Source organism: Microcaecilia unicolor, chromosome 8 (genome assembly GCF_901765095.1).
Source record: "Microcaecilia unicolor chromosome 8, aMicUni1.1, whole genome shotgun sequence".
Taxonomy (NCBI): domain Eukaryota; kingdom Metazoa; phylum Chordata; class Amphibia; order Gymnophiona; family Siphonopidae; genus Microcaecilia; species Microcaecilia unicolor.
This window is the reverse complement of record NC_044038.1, coordinates 247,195,673-247,223,296: the sequence shown is the minus strand read 5'-3', so window position 1 is coordinate 247,223,296 and position 27,624 is coordinate 247,195,673. Positions and strand designations below refer to the sequence as shown.

The 27,624-nt window shown below is 41.9% G+C and overlaps 1 protein-coding gene across 1 annotated transcript in view; it reads right to left on the bottom strand.

The window, feature by feature from the left end:
• LOC115476995 (myosin-7B-like) overlaps positions 1-27,624 on the bottom strand; it is a 111,980-nt gene that overhangs the window by 62,485 nt on the left and 21,871 nt on the right. The window contains exons 9-20 of the mRNA XM_030213628.1: positions 25,088-25,180; positions 21,754-21,817; positions 21,318-21,416; positions 19,493-19,596; positions 17,769-17,907; positions 15,643-15,761; positions 12,729-12,878; positions 11,405-11,575; positions 10,179-10,358; positions 8,553-8,685; positions 6,100-6,173; positions 975-1,062 (exon numbers count right to left, since the gene is read on the bottom strand). Coding sequence (XP_030069488.1) covers positions 975-1,062; positions 6,100-6,173; positions 8,553-8,685; positions 10,179-10,358; positions 11,405-11,575; positions 12,729-12,878; positions 15,643-15,761; positions 17,769-17,907; positions 19,493-19,596; positions 21,318-21,416; positions 21,754-21,817; positions 25,088-25,180 — 1,414 coding nt within the window. The remainder of the gene's footprint in view (positions 1-974; positions 1,063-6,099; positions 6,174-8,552; positions 8,686-10,178; positions 10,359-11,404; positions 11,576-12,728; positions 12,879-15,642; positions 15,762-17,768; positions 17,908-19,492; positions 19,597-21,317; positions 21,417-21,753; positions 21,818-25,087; positions 25,181-27,624) is intronic.

Genomic DNA, 27,624 nt, shown 5'->3' with positions numbered 1-27,624 from the left:
AAACGCACTGTCCATCACCAGCTGAATATCGGGTCTAGCTGTTTAGTAAGTCAGATAGACCCAATATTAACTTACTAATTCTTTATTTTTATTTAAACACATGGATAAGGACAGTGGGCCTGATATTGAGCTTTTGCTGTCCGCTCTTGGCGTTAAACCTGTATATTCAATGCCAGGTCATTTTGGTCAATTGGCATTGAATATCCAGGGTTTTATTACTGTTAAAATGTGAACCGGTTATGCTAATATTCAGCGCTACTGCTTAACTTTTTAGCGGTTAAAGATAGATCAGCTCTTTATTTGACCGCTAAATGTATCTGGTTATAGCCACTGAACATTGGCACCTAACCAGATATTGTTCACCCCATATAGTCGGTGATGTAGGTGGTAACCAACAATATTCAGTGAAGATAACTGGTCACCTCCCACTGAATACAAGCAGTTAGGTGCCAATATGTTATTGAACCAGTCAGCTTCTACGTCTGGCCGGTTAAATCAATTTTAATATCAGGGGGATTATAACTTTGTCACCTGATGCTGAATCCATGATGTGCTTTGAAAACCAGACAGTTCTACAATAATCCCCATTTAGGTGCCCTGAGGTTTTTATAATGGTACCTGGGTGCCCAGATTTTTTTTATTGAACAGCAGTATAACCCAGTATCAATGTTCCTGACAGACCTAGTGCAACTCGGATGTCGTATTCTATATGCCACGGGTGGAACTGGAAACTCTGCCTGTGCTCTGCCCATGTAAATGCTCCTGTTATTAATAGACACCCTACTGGCACTTTGGCGGGTAAATACTGATGCCTGGATTGTAGACTTGCCCTTAAATTGTTTCTCTCAGTTTGTGGAGTTATACTCTGTGGGTTCTGTATTGTGGGGTGGGAGGGGGTGAATTCTTTGTTAATCAACAGTTAATAAATATGTCTATTCCTTGGCCTCAGAGTGGCTGTGGAGGTTGTATTGTACCTGGGGTTTTCGTCTCATTGGGAATGATGCAGCGAACGAAGTGAGGCTGAGTGGAGCGCAGGTTGGTCATCAGCTTGTTCAGATTTTCCTGCAGATTTAATATTTCAGGTTAGAACATTTCTGGCTGATTGTTCCCAAGTATCTGCTCTGTGCCTGCTTCTGCCCCTGCTTGGTGTAATTTCTTGATTAATGTCCAACACCTGCTTATGATTCCTATGTAGTGACAGGCTCAGTTTCTCCAGATGGTTCCTGTCAATTACCCTATCTTGATGCCTTACCTGGTTATTACCTGCCACCGGCTACTTCTTGCTGCTCTTCCTTCCTTTGGGACCACCCTGAGTTCCTGCATTTTCTATCTTTTCCAGCGCTAACTAGATGTCTTTCTCTTAGTCAGTATCTGTTGCTTGGTGTCTTGTTTGATATCTACTCTCTACTCTGTGCAGAAGAAGGAGGAAGGGGCTGAGTTATGAAATTCTCAGGACAGTATAACCCATTGGTATTACCAACATTTGTCCAAAGGAACTGTAAAGCCATCAGATTTCAGGTTCCTGTAACAAGGGGTCAAAGTGCTGCAATATTGGGAGCCAGCCTCTTCCTTTCTTGCCGTGTCCTCACCTGACTATGCTCAGTCTCAAAGCCCGTGGGTTCCTTTTCCTGCTCCACCTTGCACTTTGCCCTCAACTGAGGTAGACATTAGCTGCGTCCTGCTTGCAATACCATTGAACAGGATTATGTACGCGAGCTTGATTCCCGCTGCCACTACTTACAACTCCTGGAAATTCCTCCATGATGAAAGCAATATTTTAGAGCCAGAGAACAATGGTGTCTAAATCTCACACTTGAATTCTTCCTTCATGTGTAATATAGGCTTATGCTCCCTGACATATTAATCATTTGCTGGGGGAAAGTGTGTTCCAGGCTGGTTGGGAGTGGGACATTGAGTGAACGTGTGGTCAGGCTCTGTGAAAGGGTGGAGGAAAGACTGGGTGAATGTATGCTGTGCAGTCTAGCAGACTGGGGGGAGGTGGGAGTAGGATTCCTGCCTCATCCCAGGATAGCTGAGCGGGTTGATCTTAATCCTGGTTTTGTCCCGTTGCATATTTGGATTCATAGGTCTGAGTTTTCCATTGGTTGTCCAAAGAATATCAGAGCTACAAATTCATGCATGCAGTGGCACAGTACCAAGCCTGATCAGTTGACCTCGGATGAGGTGGCAACCATACAGGAGACTGAGTGTATGCTCTGACCTTTGCCAGGGGAAGCAGAGAAAGACACCTGTGGGAAATGTTTGCTCGCCAGCCCTTACTGCTCTCAAAGATTAACCCTGGAACAGAAGTCTTTGTGCATTGCAAGCCCTCCCTGTCAGATCTTGCTTCTTGCCAGGTGAGGATCCTCTTCTTGGCACAGAAGGTGAGAGCAAGCGAGAAACAGCACAGACTTAGAGTGATGTTCATGTAATAATTTATCTAAACATCACTGCAAGTCTTAACTGCCTCTCTCTCGTTGATGGGGAAGCTATAACATCACCGACCTACCTCTTTCTCACTGGAGGGCAAGATGTGACATCAGCCACTCTCTCACTGAAAGATTCTCACTGTCCCTTTTGCTCTAGCAGAGATGATAAAGTAGAAATCCTGACACTACGTTCTATCTGGAGATTGTGAAATGCTAGTGACCCAGTGAGGGAAACTGAATGACATTAGCTCCTAGGCAGGAAAGTCATGTGGCTGCATATCTTGTGCCAATTGTACATATGTGCAGTTATTAAATTACCCCAAGGAAAGGATCCACATTCACACCAGCTTAAAGATAGGTATAATTGTATTCTCATCAGAACTATATACATTTTATAAAATACTAGTAAAAAAGCCCCATTTCTGATGCAAATGAAATGGGGGCTAGCAATGTTTTCTTCTGTGTGCATGTGGGAGTGTATGTGTCCCTGCCCTCTGGCCTCTCTCCCCTCCCCCCTCTGAGTCCTTCACTGTTACAGAGCCAGCGATTTGATTTCCTGCTCTGCTGTTTTCCTTCACTGACTATTTGTGTTACAGAGAGGGCGGGGCAGACACTCATGGGGAAACCGGATATCTCTCCCCCTTCACACTTCCGGCTGGAGGCTTCAAGAACTTTGGTGTTGCCTTTTATATAGAGAGATGTACATCTCTCTCTCTCTCTTTCATCTGTGCCAGTGCTCAGCAGGGCCAGTCAAGTTTAGAGAATATGTAACTTATATCTATGAGAGACATTTGCATTCACTTGTCTTTTGTGAGGGAGACTCCATTACTGCAGGAGTAAGAATGTATTTAATTTGAAATGGCTTCAACATAATATGGACAGGAGTCTCTGCTCTGTCATTTACTCATAGAACTATCATTGGCTTCTTATCCAACATAGAATTCAGTCCTTGTCCATAAAGCACTTAACACAGAAACTCCTTCGCCCTTCTGTCCTATGATTATTCTGTACCAACCAACTAGGCTACTCTGATTTTTCTATCAACACCATCTTACTCTCCCCATCACCATCGGTAGCTAGATCCTGTGCCTCCTTCACTGCTTCTCCTCAATCGCTCTGAGCTGAACCTGAGCATAAAAAGTTTGGGCATCCCTAAAGGCCTGCTGCTCACAGGTTATTTAGGGTCCGAGAGACGGGACTGCGGTGTGAGGGTAGAATTTATGACTGAATTGTATTTTCTCGCTATATTATATTTGCTTGTTTGATTAATTCATATGTTTATTTATTGTTTGCATTTGTATCCCACATTTTCCCACCTCTTTGCGAGCTCAGTGTGGCTTACAATAAGATAAGAATAATGAAAATACATTTGTTACAACTTGGTTATGGGTTATATTGTACAAGTTTATACTATGATGAGGGTATGTGTGTTGCTTATCTACTTAAATAAGCTCCCTGATATAATGGAATGGAAATGGGACTTGATATACCGCCTTTCTGTGGTATTTTGCAACTACATTCAAAGCAGTTTTACATATATTCAGGTACTTATTGTGTACCGGGGCAATGGAGGGTTAAGTGACTTGCTCAGAGTCACAAGGAGCTGCACTGGGAATTGAATCCAGTTCCCCAGGATCAAAGTCCACTGCACTAACCACTAGGCTACTCCTCCACTCATTCCACCAATAAGAGCCAACCTCATCAGTGATGTCACAATGGTTTGATTGGCTCACTTCTGATATTGTGATGTCATAAGGGAAAGGGAAATGGGACTTGATATACCGCCTTTCTGAGTTTTTTGCAACTACATTCAAAGCGGTTTACATATATTCAGGTACTTATTTTGTACCAGGGGCAATGGAGGGTTAAGTGACTTGCCCAGAGTCACAAGGAGCTGCAGTGGGAATCAAACCCAGTTCCCCAGGATCAAAGTCCACTGCACTAGCCACTAGGCTACTAATAGCAGGAATGTTTGACATTTATTTTACTAGAAGAAATTAGTGAAAACCAAAAAAAACCTTGGACTATTTTAGTTGAAGGGAGAAAAAAAACCTCTTTTAGTCTTCAGACTCAAACCTGGCCCCTTTGTAATCATAGGTCAAAAACTCCCAATATATTACCACTTTTTAAAACTTACTGATTCCATGCAACACTGCTCAAATGCACATGCCAAAATGTCAAGGCACTATTACGTCTTGAAATTTAATCTTTTTTCAAGCTCAATCAGAAGGCATTGCTCTGCCACAAGATTTGCAGCACTTATCTTTCAAAACTTCCTTCCTTCCAATGGGGATCTCTGTTTCACCAACAGCTTCTTCAGGGGATATTCAGATACTGCTGCCACTGAGCTGGGTGTGCAGCAGACATGTAAACGTCTACATGTGCTTTTGAGCAGTATTGCATGGTATTAGTAAGTTTTAAAAAGTGGTAAAAAATAAGAAAACATTTGTGCATGTGATAATATATTGGGAGCTTTTGACCTAGGATTACAAATGGGCCAGGTTTGAGCCTGAAGGCTAAAAAGTTACTGTATTTGGCCACATGAAATCTATTCTCCTTTCAACTAAAGTAGTACAAGGTTATTGGTTTCCACTAATTTCTTTTAGTGAGTTACACTGACTTTTCCCTTCTATCTAGCATAATTAAATTTACTTTAAACATGGAGTTCTTTTCTTTTTCTTTTAATTTTTTTATATGTAAACTGTTTTGACATACTTAATAAGAATGTTATATCCAGGGCTTTTTTTTGAGGGGGTACTTGGGGGTACTGGCACCTTTTCCATTGTCTGCTAAAATTGACTCATGGACTCCAAGTTTTAATGAAAAAGCTCAGGCTCTACACACCAATTCTGCCTTGTCATAGATTCTGTGACTGGTTCCAGGGGGCCTGGCTATTGTGGGGTGAGTCCCTCAGTGATCACCCCACCCCTGAAGAGTGGTTTAGCATTTGATTACCGGTACTTTTTTTGCTAGAAAAAACGCACTGGGTATATCAAACCCAAATAACCATAAACCATAGTGTTTGCAGATATACCTCATGAATATTCATTACGGATACCCTGAAAAGTAGACTGGTCAAACGGGGTTTCTGAAGATTGGGTTGGAATCTACTTCTCTATACAATCTTTGTGTTTGTGCCTGTCCCACTTTGGGCTAAGGCTCACCCAGTAGCCAGCTGATGGGGATCCCCAAGGCCCGCATCTCTCCCTCCTATGTACCTTTTAGTTCTTCGCTGACTGTGAACAGCAACTGATACACACTGCTCGCGCTGGCCCCATAGCATTCCCTTTGACGCAATTTCTTGTTTCTGCATAGGCGGGAATATGTCAGAGGGAAGGCTGTGGGGCCAGTGTGAGCAGTGTGTATCTGTCGCTGCTCATTGCCAGCAAAGAACTGGTGTTTAAAAGTTACATGTGTGTGGGGGGGATGGGGTTGAGAGATCGGATCACTTGTGGGGGGAGGGGGAGGAAAAGATGCCAGGCTGGGTGTGGGGTTTTTGTGCCCACCCACTTTGGATCCGGACCCAGGCCCACCCAAAACTGTGTGTCTGGCTACGCCACTGCTCTGTGAAGTGTCTCTCTGATCTCTTTCAATGCAGTCTCTCTTTGGTCTTTCATGTTCTTATCTCTCTTTTCAGTCCCTGTCTGCTCTCTTCATTTCTTTCACTGACCTTGTGCAGCTGGGATACCGTTTGAAATGAAGCAGCCTTCTTTCGCTTCTCTTTGACTCCAGTCTTGGGGGTGTCTGTTGGAATAATTAAATAGAATAAATGAACTTCTGTTCCCTACAATCCAGAAGCAAAACTGAAATACCTTAACATCTACTATCTTTATCTGGTTAAGTGCCGATATTCAGCAGATTAACCACATACGTTGCGTGGCATAAAACGCTGTCCTATCTTTACATGGTTAAGTGCTGAATATTGTAATAAACCACATAATTATTTTATTATTATTTGTTACATTTATATCCCACATTTTCCCACCTATTTGCAGGCTCAATGTGGCTTACAAAGTACCGTAAAGGCGTTTGCCATTTCGGTTAATAACAAATACAAGATTGTATTGAGGTCAGATGAGGTAGAAGTGAATCAGGCGTCATGGGGTCAAGGGGAAAGAGGAAAGTAAATTGACCAGTATGAACATTGATTATGTTGTGTTGGGTGTGGAGATTTATGTTGGATCGTTGGGATAAGCTTTTTTGAAGAGGTGGGTTTTTAATGACTTCCTAAGTAGAGAGGTGTGGTAGCCGTGTTAGTCCACTCTTAAAGGTTATCAATAGAAATCAAACAAAATAAAACATGGAAAAGAAAATAAGATGATACCTTTTTTATTGGACATAACTTAATACATTTCTTGATTAGCTTTCAAAGGTTGCCCTTCTTCGATTTCCGATCTGACGAAGAAGGGCAACCTTCGAAAGCTAATCAAGAAATGTATTAAGTTATGTCCAATAAAAAAGGTATCATCTTATTTTCTTTTCCATGTTTTATTTTGTTTGATTTCTATTAATGACTTCCTGAAATTTAGGTGGTCTTGTATTGTTTTCACTGCATATGGGAGTCCATTCTACAGTTGTGCGCTTATGTAGGAGAAGCTAGATGCATAAGTTGTTTTGTATTTTAGCCCTTTGCCGTTTGGGTAATGTAGGTTTAGGTATGATCGTGCTGATCCGAGTCTGTTTCTCGTTGGTAGATCTATTAGGTCTGTCATGTATCCTGGGACTATGCCGTAGATGATTTTGTGGACCAATGTGCATATTTTGGAGATGATCCGTTCTTTGGGAGCCAGTGCAGCTTTTCTCGAAGGGGTTTAGCGCTTTCGAATTGTGTTTTACCATATATCAGTCTGGCTGCTGTGTTTTGGGCAGTCTGGAGTTTTTTTGTGAGTTGTTCTTTGCATTCCGCATAGATTCTGTTGCAATAATCTGCATGGCTTAGGACCATTGATTGTGTTTCCAACCACATTTGCCTGGATTCAGTGGCGGTGCCTGGACAAGGCCCATGTTGAATAGCCAGGAATAAAGTCGTTGGTGGCCAGAAAAATGCTGACTGCCACCAGCCATAAGAGCCAACCTTTCAAAATGATTGGGAATACTAAACCCAATGGAAATTACACCTCCCCGGACACAGTCAAGGAATGTGCTCAAGCACCGACTGCACCCACAGATCTGCCTCCTATGCAATCGGCTGAACATTGGCCAGAGTGTTTTTTGCCTATTTAAATTCAGCTGACATATTCTAAGACCTCCTAACGCTTGTGGCTGTTTTAAATGAATACATTAGGTTGTTAACTCACCCCAGACCACCTGAACAGGCTGATTGAGTTCATGTATTGCTACATTGATTAAGAGAAATGAATGGGATAATGAAAAGAACTCCATGAATACAGAAGTGAACACTTCCCAGTCTGTGGTCTGTGAGACTGTCATAGAGAAGATAAAGTCTTTTCTTGCTGCAGGGAGGGGGGGGGGGGGGGGGGAAGAGAGACTGCTAGGGACTGGCTGGAAGGGGGGGGGCTGTCCAGACAACCAAAAAGGTTGGGAATTTCTGCAGTAGGGCAACAAACCATCTGGTTGAGCTTGGCTGAGCTGTTAATTCCTGCATAATACAGTCCCTTCAGAGTTCCTTGAGACCCCCCCCCCCACCCCAATAGTCATCAATTTCAAACCCCTCCTGCAGAGAACACATCCAGGCAAGGGAATGGTTTGACCTCTGCCAGACTCTTTGAGATTGTCGGTCTTACACACGTTTGAAGGTCTGTAAATGTGTAATGATAGGGAAGAAAAGAACACTTAAAACCATTCAGTTCCCCAATATAATTTACAAAGGCTCAGCTTTGATAGTATAAAGAAGGGCAGGATTTTCAGGGGTTTATTATATAATTAGATGAATTGGTGTCGTTACATCACAATTAGACTCAGCACCTAACCACTCAGCACCTAACCACCATACCTCTATTCAGGAAATCTAGACTGCCCCAATTTGACATTTTGTCCTTCAGATTGTAAGCTCCTTTGAGCAGGGACTGTCCTTCTTTGTTAAACTGTACAGCGCTGCGTAACCCTAGTAGCGCTTTAGAAATGTTAAGTAGTAGTAGTAGTAGTAGTAGTAGTTAGACCCACCTGAATATGAGCTCACGTAGTTTTCATATAAGCTGGCCAGGAGTTTGTTAGAAGACTTTTGGAAGATTGTCACCACAGTCTCATTTAAGGGATCCTTGTTCTTATCCAGCCAGCCCATGATATTGTATGGGACCTAAGAGAGGAGACAATATTTCACAATGGTTGCACTGCATTTGTATATCTGCCTAGATTCTATGAAGGAGATAAGTAGTGTGGGATACAAACTAATTCACGTGTAAATGCCCTGTGTATCTAAGTGGACATTTTAGCAAAGTCGTTATGTACATACGTGTGCCCACAGCATACACAGTATGGAAGGGGTTATGTTTTGGGTAAGAATGAAAAATATGCCGAAAAAACCTGAGGTCGGACACTGAATTATATGCGACCTGCAAGACCATGGGAAGTAAACGGAGAAAACATTTTGGAAATTTTAAATACTGTACTTTACAAATATTTTCAGAATAGCCCACTCTAGCAGTTTGTTTCCATTTATATTTGTACTATATTTATCTATTGCAGGTGGTCTCTGGAGCTTTATGCTATGAGTTTATCTTGTTGGGCAGATTAGATGAACCATACAAGTCTTCATCTGTCGTCATCTACTATCTTACTATATTATGTATGTCCAGTTCTGACATTATATAATGTTGTGGCCACCAGGGACAGTTCTGACATTCATGTGGCCCTCCGAGTATAAAGGTTACCACCCTGCCCTAGGTATTGGCACTTGTACCTGATCTGAAGCAAGCATGTCGCTATCTGCTGATTTGGGCCTGGTGTTTGCATGAGTGACTGAGTGAAAAATGTGATTCTCTCTCTGTGTTCAATCCATTTTAAAGTGGAGTTCATTTTTAGCTCGACTCCTGGATGTCCAGTCTTGTAAAATCCACCTTTTCAGCATGTATTTGTACCTTTATATAATGCCTGCTCCTGCTAGATGTGATGGCTTTTAATTTTAGGATTAAAGAGCTCAGAAATATAGAACCTTTCACTCTAGGACTGGACATCTCTAGATGTGGACACAGGAATACAGAGCTTGTCACTCTAGGACTGGACATCTCAAGGAGTGGACACAGGAATATAGAGCCTGTCACTCTAGGACTGGGCATCTCTAGACGTGGACACAGGAATACAGAGCCTGTCACTCTAGGACTGGACATCTCAAGGAGTGGACACAGGAATACAGAGCTTGTCACTCTAGGACTGGACATCTCAAGGAGTGGACACAGGAATACAGAGCCTGTCACTCTAGGACTGGAGGGCTCCACTGAGAGATACTGTGTGTCTCGCTGCTTTATTACTACGTATCATATCATGCCTGGGTCACTAGTTACAGAAAGGTATTAACATCTACCATTTATCTGATATGGGAAAATTGTTGATTTCAGCTTAGTTCCTAATGAACAGTGGCTGACACGTCATGCCATATAATGCTTGCCTAGTTAGAAATCTTAACTGCAGATCCCAGACATGAAACAGCCCCTCTTTCACCCATATAGATTCAGATTTCTGCTCTACCTAAGCTCTCTGTGTACTGGAGAACATCACTGACTGTGGATCTCAGCAACCATAAAGGACATTAACACATAAAACAAATACAGAAAAGAAAATGCAACAACTTACCACTCCTGCATAATGGACTAGTTCGAAGTGAGGTTCATATTTGCGCTTTTTATCAAGTTTGGGCTTCTGGAAGTTTGGTGACTTGCCCAGGTGGTTGTCATACAGTTTGGCCTTGAAGGTGATGTCCGTGGCTTTTGGGAACATGCACTCCTCTTCCAAGATAGACAGGATACCAAGTGGCTAGACAGCGGGACAGGGCTGTTACCATCATGCTGCTTATTTTCAATGCACATAGTCACTGGTACCTTCTAATTACATCAACACAAGATTTTCAAAACAAGTGAGTGGGCTTTAAAAAGCAACTAAGGACTGTGGAACTACTGGTACAAAGTACAATCAATCTCGTCATCCATCCCAATAAATAAATAAAGGTGTACAAAGAAGCCAGGAGCACAGAGATTGAAGAAAAATTAAATTATGGGTCAGAGTGTTTCTACCCCTTGTGTCGTAGAAGCAGGGTTTCTTAATATCTCAAGTGTGGAACAGGACAAAGCAGATTTAGCCAGTCACAGTCCCTCGGTGGCAATTTAGACTGCAGTGAGCAATGAGAGGTGCAGCGAGTTCCCATGAAGTCCGTGAAACAAGGGCCCCCTGGCTTGGATAACAAGTTTGACAGCCAAGTACTTTTTTGTGTCATCATTGATTTATTATTTTGGTGAATTACAGATTGTGGTTATGGCCCTTTGATACACCTCCAGCCATAATGTTCATTTCTGTGTTGAAGAAGATTATTTTAAACTTTAAGTAAATGTGCTTTTGAAGACTGCGGGGCTTATTTTGAAATTATAAATGTATTTTTTGTGGAGTATTTTGACCTATGATAGACAAAAGCTACAGCCTTCTATATCAAGGGCTCTTTAGCATTTTTGAGTGAAGGTCATTTTTCTCCACAATTTATTTACTCACTATTTTCCCTGACAACATGAAAACATTCTTTAGCGATGAATATATTATATAGATTTTCGTGGTTTATGTCAGCTCCATCTGTTTGATGATTTTGGGACATTCTGACCAAAGAAATGAACAGAGATACTCACAAAGCTGGAATCTTTGACATGAGTTAGTACATTTTATAAAATACTGAGTTGCTAGAAAGAGGTTTTTATTGGGATCGGGGATCGCTTTCGACCTTGTACATATTTTGCTAATGGCACGGTATGTGCTGAGCTGTAGATCAGGTCTGATGTGTTCAATAAAAGGAGGCACTTATAGCTTATTTAAGGCACCTTTTCAATCAGGTCAATGCAGGCTTGTAGATCCAGTCCAAAGTCAATGAAGACCCACTCAATTCCCTCTTTCTTGTATTCCTCTTGCTCCAGGACAAACATGTGATGGTTGAAGAACTGTTGCAGTTTTTCATTTGTGAAGTTGATGCACAACTGCTCAAAGCTGTTAAACTGAAATGTGACAGGAATCAACATATGAGCAAGGAGGAAGCACAGAGGAAACCCAGTTCAGCTCAGAGAGAGGGAAACACAGTCCTTCAGCACATTTATGTTTTTCCATTTCAGGAGATCCCACTATGGGGATGCACAAAACATATTTTAATTTTTCTTATGCTTTTTGTTACATTTTATTTGTTTAATTTGTTGTTTTATTTAAAACAAACAAAATTAAAAATAAAAAAAGGGAAATCATAGAGGCAGATATTGAAAAGATTTGTCTGGTTAACTAAAGGAGGTAACAGACAAATCTTCAGCTTTAAATTGTCTTAAAATGTCTGGTTAAAATGTAACTGATTATCTTGGTATGTTTATATTATGTAACTGGTTGTGGTGAATAGCTGTCTTAAAATTATCCAGATAACTATATCTGCTTAAACAGGTATATTCAAAACCAATGACTTCACAGGGTATCTTTTTTCATTCACTGGTTAATCTGTTTAACTCGATACCTTGTATGCTACACTGAATACTGATGCCAAAGTGAAAAGGAAGAAATGTCAGGTCTAGGTGTCACTGCTGGGGCTGGTTCTTTCTCTTCCCCCCCCCCCCCCCCCCCCCCACCCTGGCTGCCCCAGCCTCAGGGCCTTCCCCCCACGGCAAACATGTAGACAACCTTCTGGCATGGCTCCAGTGGTCTGGAAACAGTACTAGTAGGCTGGTGAGGCAAGAGTGACATGCAGGGATTACTCCTTCCCACTGGGGATCCAAAGTTAGGAGGAAGGTGGGAAGGGAAAGGTGCAGAGTTTGAGGGTCTTTTTAGAACATTGGCAGCAGTGGAGTTTTTTCCTAGAGGTGGAAGGGAGGCTCTGGGTCTGGCTGTGTCTTCTTGTGTTTTTTTTTTTTTTTTTTAGCATTTTGGGTTTTTTTTTTCTTTGACTTCATTTTCAAAATGAAATGAGATGAAACAAGAAGATAGGTTGAGATGTCCTATTTCATTGCAAACTAAAACACTTCTCTATCTGCCTTTTCACAGCTCTTAAGAGAGGAATTTGGAACAGTGGGAAGAAAGTGGAGGAATGTTTCCTGCAATACTTTATATGGTACATGGTGTTATTACAGGTTTTTTTTTTTACATGAACTGCCTTAGATTCATGCAAGGACTCACTTCAAAGATTTCAAAGCCTGCAATGTCCAGAACTCCAATGAAGAACTGTCGGGCCAACTTGGTGTCCAGTGTCTTGTTAATTCTGGTCACCAGCCACTTGAACATTCGGTCATAGGTGGCTTTGGCCAGTGCCCCAACTGCATAAACAACCTGTGAGAACAAAATCAGAAGAGCATGAGACAGAAGATGGATAATATTAGCAGAGACAAGGAGTCAATACCGTGGTTATGAAATGCTAACAGATTAGACAGACTGCTAAACCTGGAAACACAATAATAACAGCAGATTTTAATTGCTCATATTAATTGGCTGAATATCCTGCTTATTTTCGAAGGAGAAGGCTGGCCATCTTCCGACACAAATCAGGAGATGGCCGGCCATCTCCTAAACCTGGCCAATCGATATAATCGAAAGCCGATTTTGGCCGGCTTCAACTGCTTTCTGTCACAGGGGCGGCCAAAGTTCAAAGGGGCGTGTCAGCAGGGTACCGAAGGCAGGACGGAGGCGTGGTTAATAGATGGCCAGCTTCGGCTGATAATGGAAAAAAGGCCGGCTCTGATGAGTACTTGGCCGGCTTTACTTGGTCCATTTATTTTTAGGACCAAGCCTCAAAAAAGTGCCCCAACTGACCAGATGACCACCGGAGGGAACTGGGGATCACCACCCCTTACTCCCCTAGTGGTCACCAACCCCCTCCCACCCAAAAAAAAATTTAACATTTTTGTGCCAGTCTCTATGCCAGCCTCAAATGTCATACCCAGCTCTATGCAGGTCCCTGGAGCAGTTTTTTGTGGGTACTGCACTGGACTTCAGGCAGGCAGACCCAGGCCCACCCCCCCCCCACCTGTTACACTTGTGGTGGTAAATGTGAGCCCTCCAAAACCCACTGTACCCACATGTAGGTGCCCCCCTTCATCCCTAAGGGCTATGGTAGTGGTGTACAGTTGTGAGTAGTAGGTTTTGGGGGGGATTTGGGGGGCTCAGCACCCAAGGTAAGGGAGCTATGCAGCTGGGATCAATTTGTGATGTCCACTGCAGTGCCCCCTAGGGTGCCTGGTTAGTGTCCTGGCATGTGAGGGGGACCAGTGCACTATGAATTCTGGCTCCTCCCATGACCAAAGGGCTTGGATTTGGCTGGGTTTGAGATGGCCGCCATTAGTTTCCATTATCAGCAGAAACCAATGGCGGTGATCTCTAACTCTGGCCCAAATGTTGAGATTTGGCTGGCCCCGACCATATTATCGAAACGGAAGATGGCCAGCCATCTTGTTTCGATAATACGGTCGGGTATGCCGCTTTACGGGGCCGGCCATAGATATGGCCGCCCATACAGATGGCCGGCCCCGTTCGATTATTCCCCTCCATGTCATCAGGATATGACAGGGAGGTTAACTCTCTCTAACGAGTCCTTTTACAAATGCGCACTAGCATTTTTAGCGTATGTGTTAAATATGTATGCGCTAAATACTAGAGATGCCCATATATTCCTAAAGGCATCTCTAGCGTTTAGTACATGCTAATCATTCGCGTATGCTAACAATGCTAGTGCGGCTTTGTAAAAGGACACAAATTAACACATGCATCCAGCTTCTCCTACATAGGCACGTAGCTTTGGAATGCATTACTACTTGATGTGAAAAAAATGCGTGACCTAATCAACTTTCGGAAATCACTGAAGACCTACCTCTTCAACAGAGCATACCACAACGATCCATCTTTTGAACTTTAGCGCATTACTGCTTTAACTGTTATTCCGACTGTGATCTCTTTATACCTGACGCTTTAATCCATTATGTTACCCATATTCTTGTGTAATTTCTAATTGTATCTTTTATTCTGGTATGGTGTTGGCCATGGCGGAACAATGTAAGCCACATTGAGCCTGCAAATAGGTGGGAAAATGTGGGATACAAATGCAACAAATAAATAAAAGACCCCCCCCCCCCAAAATGTGCTAAGTGACTGCTTCACAGAGTAACTGGTCCTAGTTCTTATTGGAATATACCCTATTGTTCCATAAGTGACACTTAAACTTATGCATGCAAATTAATTGAACAAGCCAATTAGCAATTAACAAATGCTTTGTATGGTCACCAAATTTCTTAAAACAGCTGGGCTGTCTATATGTTTTTTTATCCCAATGCTCAAAAGTATTCTAAACAGACACAATTTAATGACATCACTTTATATACTCTGACCTCAGGACTTTTTGGATGTGCATGTAAATAAGGCAGAAAGCAGTTTGCAGACCACTTTGTACCGAAAAGAGGTAGCAAGAAACACCTTCCTCTACTTCCAGAGTTTTCATCCTTATCAGTTATAGGTCAGCCTGTCAATGAGCCAGTGCTTCCCAAACCTGGTCCTGGAGGCTCCCCAGCCAGTCAGGTTTTAAGGATATCTACAATGAATATTCATTAGAGAAATTTGCATGCAGTGAAGACAGTGCATGCAAATCGCTTTCATGTTTTTTGCTGATTCAATTTTGTATTTTTTGTTAGCATGAGAATTGTGTTTGTTTTATTTGATTTTATTTAATTTTTATGTATTGGTTATGTTTATAAGTTTTACTTATGAATGTTTCACTGTGTTTCTCAGGTGAAATATAAACAAAGAAAGAATGATCAACAATTTCATCAATGTTGCCCTGTTATGAAATACCTTCTTTTATGGAGGACTTATCCATTGCATGTGCGTAGGGAGCAGCGACACTTTACAGCCACTGAATGTACTTTAAATGGATAAGTTGTGTGTCTTTCATACTACTGAAAATCTGTCTTGGTGTTAAGAAAGACGGCTGATAGGAGTAATTTCTCCTACCTTGGAGGAGATTTCCTTCCAGACCTTGACTTGCAAGAAAGTCAAAGTACACCAGTAAATGCTGTAGAGAGGGAAGAAGATCCTCAAAGCACCTTACCTGTTCCACATTCTGTCCTTTGGTCACATACTCATTCCCCACTTTTACCCTGGGATGTAGCAACCCTTTAACAAGATCAGCTGAACTGATTCCCATCAGGTAGGCAGCCTTGTCTGTACCTGAAAAAGTCACAAATCATCCGTTGTCAGCTCCGGTCACACTATAGGATGTCCACCACTCTCTTGTGTGATACTAAAGCAGTGATTCTCAAACCTGTCCTGGGGGACCATCACGTTGAAACAAGCAGAAAGGGCCATCCAAAATTGGGTAGATATAAAATAGTTGCTTTATTAAAAGACCTGAGACAGTCGGTGAAACTCCTGCGTCAGAGGTCTCAGTGGTAGCCATGCACTGCGTTCTGATGGCTGGAGGTAGAAGTGGCGGTTTGATGGCAATTGCTCATCTGCATTTTATATATGTGATTGTGAGAATTTGGGAGCTTTTTAACTTGACATTTTCCACCACTGAAACCTCTGATACAGGCATTTGGCCGAAACACAGACCGTGTCGGGTCTTTTAATAAGGCAACAATTTTGCAGGCCCTTTGTGCTTGTTTCAATGAGTTGGTTTGTTTGGTTGTGTTTTGGATTCCCTCTTTCTTGTTTGCTGGGGGACCATCCGCCAGTCGTGTTTTCAGGATATCCGTAATGAATATGCATGAGTCAAATTTTCATGCCTGTCACCTCCATTATGTGCAAATCTCTCTCATGCATACTCATTAGTCTCCCAGGTCAGGTTTGAGAACCACTGCACTAAAATATTTGGGCCGTTGACTATCAATATAGAACTCATAGATGCCTTATATAGTAATTTACCCCTTAATTCTACAAACTTGTGCGCACAATTTTATGCACTCAAATTATAGAATAGTGTCAGTTACATGTGTAAATTAATTGGCAAACCTATTGGCTATAATTGGTGCTAATTGGCAATAATTAACAGTTACACGTAAAACTGCCCTTAGGATTCTACAAATTGTATAGAGTAGGACTAGGGGGCAGGCAATGAAGTAACAAAGTAGTAAATTTAGAACAAACCTGAGAAAATATTTCTTTACTAATCATGTAATTAAACTCTGGAATTTGTTTGCCAGATAACGCAGTAAAAGCAGTTAGCTTAGCAGGGTTTAAAAAAGGTTTGGACAGCTTCCTAAAAGAAAAGTTCATAAGCCATTATTAAGATGGACTTTGGGAAAATCCACTGCTTATTTCTAGGATAAGCAGCATAAAATCTGTTTTACTCTTTTTGGGATCTTTTCAGGTACTTGTGATCAGTACTGGCCAATGTTAGAAATAGGATACTGGGCAAGAGGGAGCCTTGATCTGACCTAGAAGAGTAACTCTTATGACATGTTCTTATGTCCTTTTTTTTATCATAGTCTGTGTACTCTGGGACCTTCAGCAACCATCTCATGTGACACTCTGGTAGTATAAACAAACCAACACAGCGGCAGGAAACAAAATGTTCCAAGAACTGCAGGAGTCCAATATTTTTAAAGAGTAAAAGGTTTTATTCTCCAATAAAAGTTTCATAAACAGTCCAGACCCTATCATATCTGTAAATGTAATCGTATGGAGGTGATACGAGCTTGGTGAACCTAAAAATGACAGCTACATGAGTAACAATGGTGATCCCAAATATCATATGAAAGACATGAACCGACAGCAACATATTAACTGGATAAAGTTTATCAGTCATTGTCACGTTATAGATTCTTTTATCCAGTTCGTATATTGCTGTCGGTTCATGTCTTTCACATGATATTTGGGATCACCACTGTTACTCATGTAGCTGGCATTTTTGGGGTCACCGAGCTGACATCGCCTCCATTCGATTACATTTATGGATATAATAGGGTCTGAACTGGTTAAGCAACTTTTATTGGAGAATAAAACCTTTTACACTTTGAAGATATTAGACTTCTGGAGTTCTTGGAACGTCTTGTTTCTTTCCACTCTGTGTTGGTTAGTTTGACTGCTGTGGAACCATTCCTACCCCCCCCCCCCTTTTCTGGTTTGATTTGTGACTCTGGTAGTATATCCATAAACAAATCTTTCCCGAAGCATTACATTGCAAGGTCCATTGGTCTTCTGTGCTTCATGCTTAGCAAGACATTAGTTACTTACTTTCTGTGCCATCGGCCTCAGCCTGCTCCTCTCGTTGCTTCTGTTTGAACTTCATGTTTCCAAAGTGCATGACTGCACCCACAATTTTATAGCTGCCGTATTTCTCATCTGAATTGAAGCCCAGGATATCCATGGCATGCTGGGAAGGGAAAGGAAAGCCAAGAAGATGTTCATCAGTGTTTGTTTATCAGAGGGGCAGATTTATATTACATCTAGCTAGTAAAAGGGACATTCAAGACAGTCCACATGTTCAGAAAAAGCACCTATGTTTGGTGGAATGCAAATCAGAAACCATTAAACAAAGGAAGACAGTCAAAATAAAGAGAGCAGCAATTACCCTGCATGTTACATGTGCAAGAAGCCTTACTTCACACACAGGAGCAGGAATTCTGCCACTTATGCATGTGACAAATTCTTTTCCTCAAAGAACTGATAAAGAAGCCAAGCGCCAAAACGCAAGCTTGTGTTGTTTTCAGTTTGTCTGAAACACCGGAGAGGAAAGCACGGTTCCCCCGAGAAGCACTCCTCCAAAGAAGAAATGACTTGAAGAAGATGGAGATTTTTCTGGGTACAAGTGTAGGGCCAGTCTACAACAGGGAATACATGCAAACTTTGAAGGATTGCCCAAACTATGCCTCTGTGAAACGTCTGTGTCCTTTGGCCACCACATATAGATTCAACGCTTTCTATCATCAATAGTTATGTGGGCTTGCTGATTTAATCCCCTCTTTACATGTGTAAATGGTACTTTTTCCTGTAACTGATACTTCTGTAACTGGCTTGCTGATTTGCACGTGAAATCCTCTTTTTACACATGGGTGCTCAACTCTCTTGCAATCGCCTCCTTATTGCTTTGTCACCTAATCCTCATCACTAGACTTTGGCACATATTTTATCTTCTTCCTGTCTGGATTATTTTAATTTTCTCCAGTGTGTTAGGTAAGAGGATGATGCTTCTATGTCAGTGTGACTCTGTATAATATGCCTGCTCATGTTTCTATGTATTCTTAGATTTAATTTGCAAGTTTTTCATTGGTAGTTCAAGGTCAGCCACATTAAAATACAGCTGGTATTTCACACGCTTAGTATTATTTGAAGCAGTGGAGGGTGAGGTGATTCCCTAAGGAGGGTCAGTGGGATTTCAGCGCTGATTTCCCCAGCTCTTAGGCCACTGCTTTGATTACTGGCTATTCTCAGTAGCATATAAGAAACCTTTGGAGGCCTTGCTGTGATTACCTCATCTAATTCCTGCAAAGTTAATGATTATGCTAATGTTATGTCCTGTATAATTTACTTTAGGCATCATATCTGTCACCTTTTTTTTATCTAGTTATTACATTGTAAAAGTATTCTTTAAATATTATGCTGTAAGCCACATTGAACTCAAATTTAGTTTGGTATAATGTGGGATCTAAATGTCAATATAAATCATTTATTTATTTATCATCCTTCCTTTGGGATATACTACGTGTTTTGATCGCCTGTTTGGGTCAGCTCTCTCCCTTTGTGGGAATGAATTTTAGTGGCCCCACAGGACCTAGCCCCTCTCTCTTCGGGACAGACACATTTCAATGACTCTACCAGAGCCAACCTCTGCTTGCAGGACACATGCTCTTCAGTAACTCACTGGGACAGCTCTGTCCTTTTGGTAAACACATGTCTCTATAAGTTTGGTGGGGTTAACACTTTACCTTTGGCTAGCAAATGAAATTACAGATACGTACATCTGTGGCCATTAATTCTTCACCATCATCCAGATTGTCCACTGTAGTTACGCCTTGTGAACAGAAGTGGTAATCGTAGGGGTTGTTGGACACAAGCAACATGTCTGCAAAAATAAGTCAATATGAACACTCAAGAAAAAAGAAACACGCCTTGAATTTTATTTACTTTTTGTTTTTACTATATGCTTCATCAAGTGGATGCCACAAATAAACAAAAATAAAACATAACCCCTATAATTACAAATTAGATATAGTATAATAACCACTCAATACCACCATATAGCCTCTGTCATTGTCTCTGCAGAGTAGGGCATCGGAGGATTGGCGGCCATCTTTCTTTGGGGCTTTTCCAGGTTCTGGTGGCCATCTTTGATAGGGGCAGCTGTGGTGGTGGCAGCCATCTTGGAGTGGGGCAGCTTCAGGAAGGAAGCCCATATTTGGGCGCAGGGCATCTCCAATGGGGGCAGCCATCTTGTATTCAGCTGTGCAAGCTTAGCTCTAATTCTCACACTATTTTAGGCCCTGTCCTCAGTTCTTCTGTGCTTCGACTTCTACTCAGTTCGCTGGATAGTTGCTCTGCCGGTTCCTGGATCTGCTATTGACTGCTGCCTTGTAATTACCTTTGCCTGTCTCTGGACCTGCTATTGACCTCTGCCTGGTATTGACCTCTGCCTGTCCCTGGACCTGCTATTGACCTCTGCCTGTCCTTGGACCTGCTATTGACCGCTGCCTGGTATTGACCTCTGCCTGTCTCTGGACCTGCTATTGACTGCTGGCTGGTATCGACCTTTGCCTGTCTCTGGACCTGCTATTGAATGCTGCCTGGTATCGACCCTTGCCCGTCCTTGGATCTGCTATTAACCGCTGCCTGGTACTGACCTTTGCCTGTCCCTGGATCTACGATTTTTGCTGCCTGGTCTTACCCTGTGGACTTTGTGCTGGACTTTGTTCTCTCCGCTGTTGGCTACCTGCACTCAGGGTCTCAACCCCTGGGGAACGGTGGTTGGCACCGGGGGGGGGGGGGGGGGGAACTCAGGGTTTTGGCCGACAGCCCAATGAGGGATTTTCCTCATCGAGTACAGGGGCCCACCTTTCCGTGTGACGAGCTTGACAGCCTCCACCATCCACCTAACAAAAATCATCCCTCCACTTCTACCCACCAATTGCAATCAACAACTACCCACCAAAAACACCTCTCTTTCCCCACAGTAATCCTCCCAATATTACCCCATTCTATACACAGAACCTGATAACTGTCCCTTCCTCTCCCTTAGAGAATCTATAACACAACATTTTATTCTTATATTCTGCAAAAACCTAATTCAATGCTGATCAAAATAAAAAGAGTTGGCAATAACCAGGAATTACAGTAAAAATACATATACAGTAAATTATAATAAAACATTATCCCCTTCATCAATTCATTGCCCACGACAGACAAATTTCCTAAACAAATATTTTATTTATTTATTTGCTGCATTTGTATCCCACATTTTCCCCACCTATTTGCAGGCTCAATGTCTCCAAATGTTTTCTAAAATCTAGATACTCTTCAGCAATCAAAAACAACCCTATAATCTCATTACCCCACTTAGCTGCCTGAAATGCCAATAAATATTCAACATTTTTTGATTTTCTCCTGCCTTTCACTGATAGATAACTGAACAGACTGCAGACACGAAGGAAAAAAACAATCAACCAACCAAATACGGAGGCGCTGCCCCAATAAGGGACTTATACAATAAATTAGATAACATACAAGCTGTCATCGGCAACCGCTAACTCAGTCCTTGCTAAGGTGCTGATCTCTTGTCATGTAGCTCACCTAGAAGCTCCGGCTTCTTCTCAGACAGGATTTGGTAGTACACATGGTAGCTTCTTTCTCCTGGCTGCTGGAAAATCACTCTTGATTTTTCTAGCAGGTCTACACATGAAGACAAAGATGATTTTATTATTGAAATCTTTTTATTACGTCAGGAACGCATACAACAATATCCAATAAAGTCTCCATACAATAAAGCAATCCCAAACCCACCTCCCCCAGACAATCATAAAGCAAATCAATCAAAGATCTCAATACATGTTAGAAAACCAAACACAAGTCAGGGCCTTATCCTTCAAACCCCGAACTGCAATCAAAAAAGGTTCAGTAACCAACCCCCCACCCCCACCCCATCCCAGAGAAAGATGATTTTTAATGGAAAAAGAAAATGGCTTCTGATTGGGGCTACAAAAACATCTTTAGAAAGGTCTTTACTTACAAATATCAATGTCAGCTGATGACAGTTTTCCTGTCGTCCCAAAATGGATTCGAATGAACTTGCCCTTGGATGAAAATAGCAAAGATTTATCTATTCTGTTTTCACGTCAGTTTCATTTTACTTCCCCAAACACTGCGTTTGTACTTAAATATGTTTTTCCTCTTTTTCAGTGTTATACGTAAGACAGAAATTTAAAGCCTGAGTGACACAGTGCTATCTGGTGCGGAGTCCTTACAGTAAGGATAACTGGTATGAGTTGCACAAGTCTCTTGATCTCTCAGTGCTTTAGTTCTAATCCTCAGCTCTGCCACGGTCTGTTTGTGACTCAGTTTACCTCACTAGGAGGCCTGTTGTTGTAATGTACATAAACGTCTATAAACTGCACTTTGCGTGCTGAAACACATGGAAACACCAAGATTCTTGTGCATTCTGTCAAAAAATGTTCACAAATTTCTCATTCTTAAAGCCTTTGCACCTAACCTGCTCTGTAAGAAACGTTACTTAAATTTAAAATTTATGAAATACTGTCATGCAGTTTATGAATCTCGCAGATCAGATAAGTATAGCTTAGTGAGGTTAGTTATCTTTTCTCTAATCACCCTGGCAGCAATTTTTGTTAGTCAATTACTTGCATCAGTAGGAAAGTTGCACATGACGGCGACTCCGAATCTATGGGAAATCCTCCAGGTTAGTTCATTAACCTCTATAACCTGTTTTTTTTTTTTTAATATTTATTGATTTTAAATTCTTTTAACAAGAGTACATTTGTAAACTGAAATACAGCAAGGTAATATTAAGACACAAGAAAAGTAAAATGACGATGAGTACAAGAGAAAAAAAATCAAAGAATATTAGTTCACTTTTAAACCACAATTATTCCGCTTTCTTAGACCACAGTCTGAGTGAGGGCGTTAATGAATTAGAGAAGATTACAAAGAAAAATAATCATAACTTAATTAAGGCTACGTGCAATCCTCCAACACAATTTAAACAGACGTTATTTTAGTTGTTTTAAGTCTAGAAAGGATTTCAGTTGATCAGGAGAAAAGAAAACATATTTCATCTGACCCAACCGAACGATACATTTACAAGGGTAGGTGAGAAAAAAGGATCCCCCCACTTCTACCGTCCTCGGTTTCATAGCCAAGAAGGCTTTCCTCTTTTGCTTGGTCAACTTTATTACGTCAGGGTATATCCATATTTTCCCACCTCCAAAATGAGAATTAGTGTTCTTAAAGTAAAGTCTGAAGACAGAATTTTTGGGATCTTGCCAGGTATTTGTGACCTGGATTGACCACTGTTGGAAACAGGATGCTGGGCTTGATGGACCTTTGGTCTTTCCCAGTATGGCAATACATATGTACTTATGTAGAATTAAGATCCTGTTCAAAAATAAAGGAAACGAAGAGTGTTCTAGTATGCCAGGTACATTATTCACATCAAAGTTCACATTTTCTGCGTCCCTTATTTCTCCTTCTTCCCCCCTGGGGCTACTAGGTAAATAGAAAAATCTTATTTATTGGAGGTATAGCTTCCACTGGTATCTTTACGTTTTCTGTTAAGTATCTTCTGAATAGTTCCAGTGGACTAGTCCCAGGGAGCTTGGGAAAATTCAGAAGGCACAGATTCAAGCGTCTGTTGAAATTCTCTATCTTCTCAATTTTTCTACGAATATCCAAACTATTCTTAGCTACAGTAGCTTTAAATTCTTGAAACTGTTCAACATCTTTTTGCAGCTGTGTAACTCTAATGGCTAATTCCTCTTTAACTGAGTCCACTGTATTTTTTTTAAATCTTCAAATTTAGTATAAAGAGCATTTACTTCACCTGAAGATTTCTGCAGGATTAAGTCCATTTTGATTAACATCAGCCAAATCCTTTCTAGATTAACCTCCAGAATTTTCTCTGAAGCTCCAAGAGACTCTTGGGCCTCAGACCTCAGCGACTTCTGTAGCAACGCTAGTCCCCCACTGGGTTCCACCTCCGTCACACTTCCGGTGGCATTCTGGGTTCCCTCTAGCAAAGCTGCTAACGCTGGGCACGGAGGGATCAGCAACATCGAAGGAAGGGAGAGGGATGTTTCATCTCCCTGTAAGGGCTCCGCTTCTCCAGGTTCCCTTACTATGGTATCCGCTCCCCTCAATACCTGGGAGGTCCCGGGGAAGAAATACTCCAAGCTCGGCTGGATCGGGGACTAAGTTGAGGAAGGCGGAAGCACTAACCTCACCGTCCCTTTCCATTTGGTATGAGGCATAATTTTAAGAGGTAAAAGATTATTCTTTAATTCCAGCCGAGCAGCAGCGTCTCACAAACCGTCCGGTCACACCGCTATCTTGACACCATAACCAGTTGTAACCTTTTCCCTTCTCTCATTTTCAGCCGAAGTTTATCACTTTTTTTCTCAGTGGAGAACCCTTTCCACCCTATTTCCCCTCAGCTCAAGGAGATATTATTGTTTATTTTGAATGCTAAAATGCTTCCCAGTGGACTTTGTCATATGTAGGGCCACTGAGGGGCCGTTTTGTGTGGTAATGTGGGATTTTGTCATGTGCTGAGGCCATTTCCTGTGGCATCTTTTTACAGTTGTTTTCTTTCCTGCTATTTTCCAATGAGCAAGTGGTACCTGCAGGTGGGAGGTGCTTAAGTGCCCCCACTTTAACCCTGCATTAGCCAGTTACCATGCGCTTATTTCAAAGCGCTAACTGGTTAATGCTTCCACACCACTCTCCACCTATGACTTGCCCCCTCCAAAAATGGTGAAAAAAAAATTGGTTACGTGTGTGTTAGCATGAGCAAGCAGGCAAAATATTTCAAAACACTAAGATGCTTCTGCAGTATCCTGTGTCTAGTAAAAGGGCCCCTTAATTACTCTTCTCTTAGCCCACCCACTCTTCTCACAGACAAGCCCAAAGCTGGCCAATCACATCCCCTTACCTAAGTGTGCTAGCCTTGTTTTTCACTGAACCAAGTACAGCATGACAGGGACCAGATCCAGAGGAAAAATAACATCTTTGCTCTTTATTAATGCCGTAATTTTGCTTATCAACAGAAAACGAATCCACAATATCAATATCTCTGGTAACATCCAATGACATACACACAAACCAGGACTTGTAGCCACCAACTCAGAGAGCGTGCTTGAAACAGTTCACTGTTTCAAGCACTCTCTCTGAGTTGGTGGCTACAAGTCCTGGTTTGTGTGTATATGTAATTTTGCTTATGACATTCATTCCCTGTTTATCACTGAACCATGGATGGCAACTGTCTAGAGAAGCAGGAAGAACTTGAGGAATACCAGTACCCTCTCCAGAATATGGTATAGCTAAGTACTTACAAAACGGGATGAATTATCATTCCTCAGCGTCTTAGCATTTCCAAAGGCCTCCATGGCTGGATTAGCTTCAATGATCTGGTCTTCAAGTGTCCCCTGTAAAAAATACAATAGGGAAGAAGTGTGTCACAGACTGTTCCAGCATATTGTGGAAGAGTGGCCTAGTGGTTAGAGCACTAGTCTTGCAATCTAGAGGTGGCCAGTTCAAATCCCAATGCTGCTCCTTGTGATCTTGGGCAAGTCACTTAACCCTCCATTGCCTCAGGTATAAACTTAGATTGTGAACCCTCCTGGGACAGAGAAACATCCAGTGTACCTGAATGTAACTCACCTTGAGCTACTACTGAAAACGATGTGAGCAAAATCTCTAATAAATAAATATATGGAATGTTGCTACTATTGAAGATTCTACATGGAATGTTGCCACTTTTTGAGATTCTGTTGCTACTATTTGAGATTCTACATGGAATGTTGCTATTCCACTAGCAACATTCCATGTAGAAGTCGGCCCTTGTAGATCAGCAATGTGGCCGCGCAGGCTTCTGTTTCTGTGAGTCTGACGTCCTGCACGTATGTGCAGGACGTCAGACAAACAGAAGCCTGCGCGGCCGCAATTGGTGATCTGCAAGGGCAGGCTTCTACATGGCATGTTGCTAATGGAGGAGTGGCCTAATGGTTAGAGCACCGGTCTTACAATCTAGAGGTGGCTGGTTCAAATCCCAATGCTGCTCCTTGTGATCTTGGGCAAGTCACTTAACCCTCCATTGCCTCAGGTACAAATTTAGATTGTGAGCCCTCCTGGGACAGAGAAACATCCAGTGTACCTGAATGTAACTCACTTTGAGCTACTACTGAAAAAGGTGTGAGCAAAATCCAAATAAAATAAATAAATAAAAAATATTAAACGGCACATGAAAGGTACAATTGTATCAGGCCACTTCTCTGCAGGTGGAAGCACCCCATTGGCCTAAAAATTGCCCTGTATCAATTGATTAGGGCTCCAGGTTGGACAGATATTCTTTCATTTAGGTACAATAAGCACATATGCCTGTATGATGCACACGTATGTCCTAGACCACTATAACATATGGGCTATGTCAGCATGACTGTGCGGCTTTGTAAATAAAGGGGGGGGGGAGTAAGTGTGTGAGTGCAAGGGGGCAAAGTGTGGATGTCTCTCTCAGTTACATGCACAACTTATAAAATACTGTGAGTTACACACACAAGTGCCACAGTTAGATGCTAACATTAATTCCTTCCATAGACCAGGCAGAAGTGACAACATTTCCTCTATTATATAACTTGTGTGCAGAAGGAATGGATCCTCAGAAGCTTAGCCGAGATTGGGAGGCGGGGCTGGTGTTTGGGTGGTGGGCTAGTTCTGGGCAAGACTTCTACGGTCTGTGTCCTGAAAATGGCAGATACAACTCAAGGTAAGGTATACACAAGAAGTAGCACATATGAGTTTATCTTATTGGGCAGACTAGATGGACCGTGCAGGTCTTTTTCTGACGTCATCTACTATGTTACTATGAGTGTTTTTATAGGATCAGCACACAGCTGGTTATAGAGCTGCCCTCATAGCCCACACTTAGTTCTGGCCATCTGTGGGCCTAGCATTAGGAAAGTGGGTTCTACGTGGGTGTAGGGCCTATAGAAAGAATTGCACTTCATTAACATACCTGTTCTGCACCCATATTCTTGGAGGCAGGTTGTTTATATGTATATATGAGGCACTGCTATAGCCAAATTTGGTCCCTTCAAAGTGATGTAATTGTAGTTCTCTTGTGATAAGCTCTTCCTGAGCACCTGTCCCTGTTCCCTGTGCCTTATGGGACTTTTTCTATTGGTTGTCCCTTATTCCTGTGTATACTAGGCTGGAGCCTGCCCCCTCTCTCTCCATTGGGGTTGAGAGTGTGTCTGCAGCGTACTTCTCTAAGATCTGTAAGCTGACTTGCTGTACCTTGTTGTATACTCTCCCTTCAAGTTTTTATCAGTTTAGAAGTATTCACAGCATCTACTCTCAGTTTGGTGCTGAGATCTCATGGCTTCCCTTATATACAGGGTGAGCTGGTAGAGAACAGACTTCCAGTTCTGCAAGGCAGAGACTCTTGTTGAGCACATCCAACTGCAAGTTTGAATTTGCATTAAAGAAGACTTTGGTTCAAGAGCTCCGAGTCTTCACGGTGATCTTCTATAATCTGGTTATCTGTATGCAAATCTCCTGAGTAGAGAGAGCAGAACCTTGCCAGGTCCTACTCCAGAGAGCTCTGCACATATTTATTTAGTTATTTATACTAATTTGTTGATAAGTTTCAAGTTTAATAAGACTTGATATACTGCCTAATTAGGAGCCTTTCTAGGTGATTCTCAATAGTATAACAAAGTAGTTCTAAGGTCAGAAAGGAAACACATCTGGGGATAGGAAAGAGAAGATTACAGTAAAGATTATAAATATGCATTCAAGTCCATCTGCCAAGTAGGCAGCAAGAAGGCGGATTACTATCATAAGCATCCTTAAACAGGAAGGTCTTGAGACC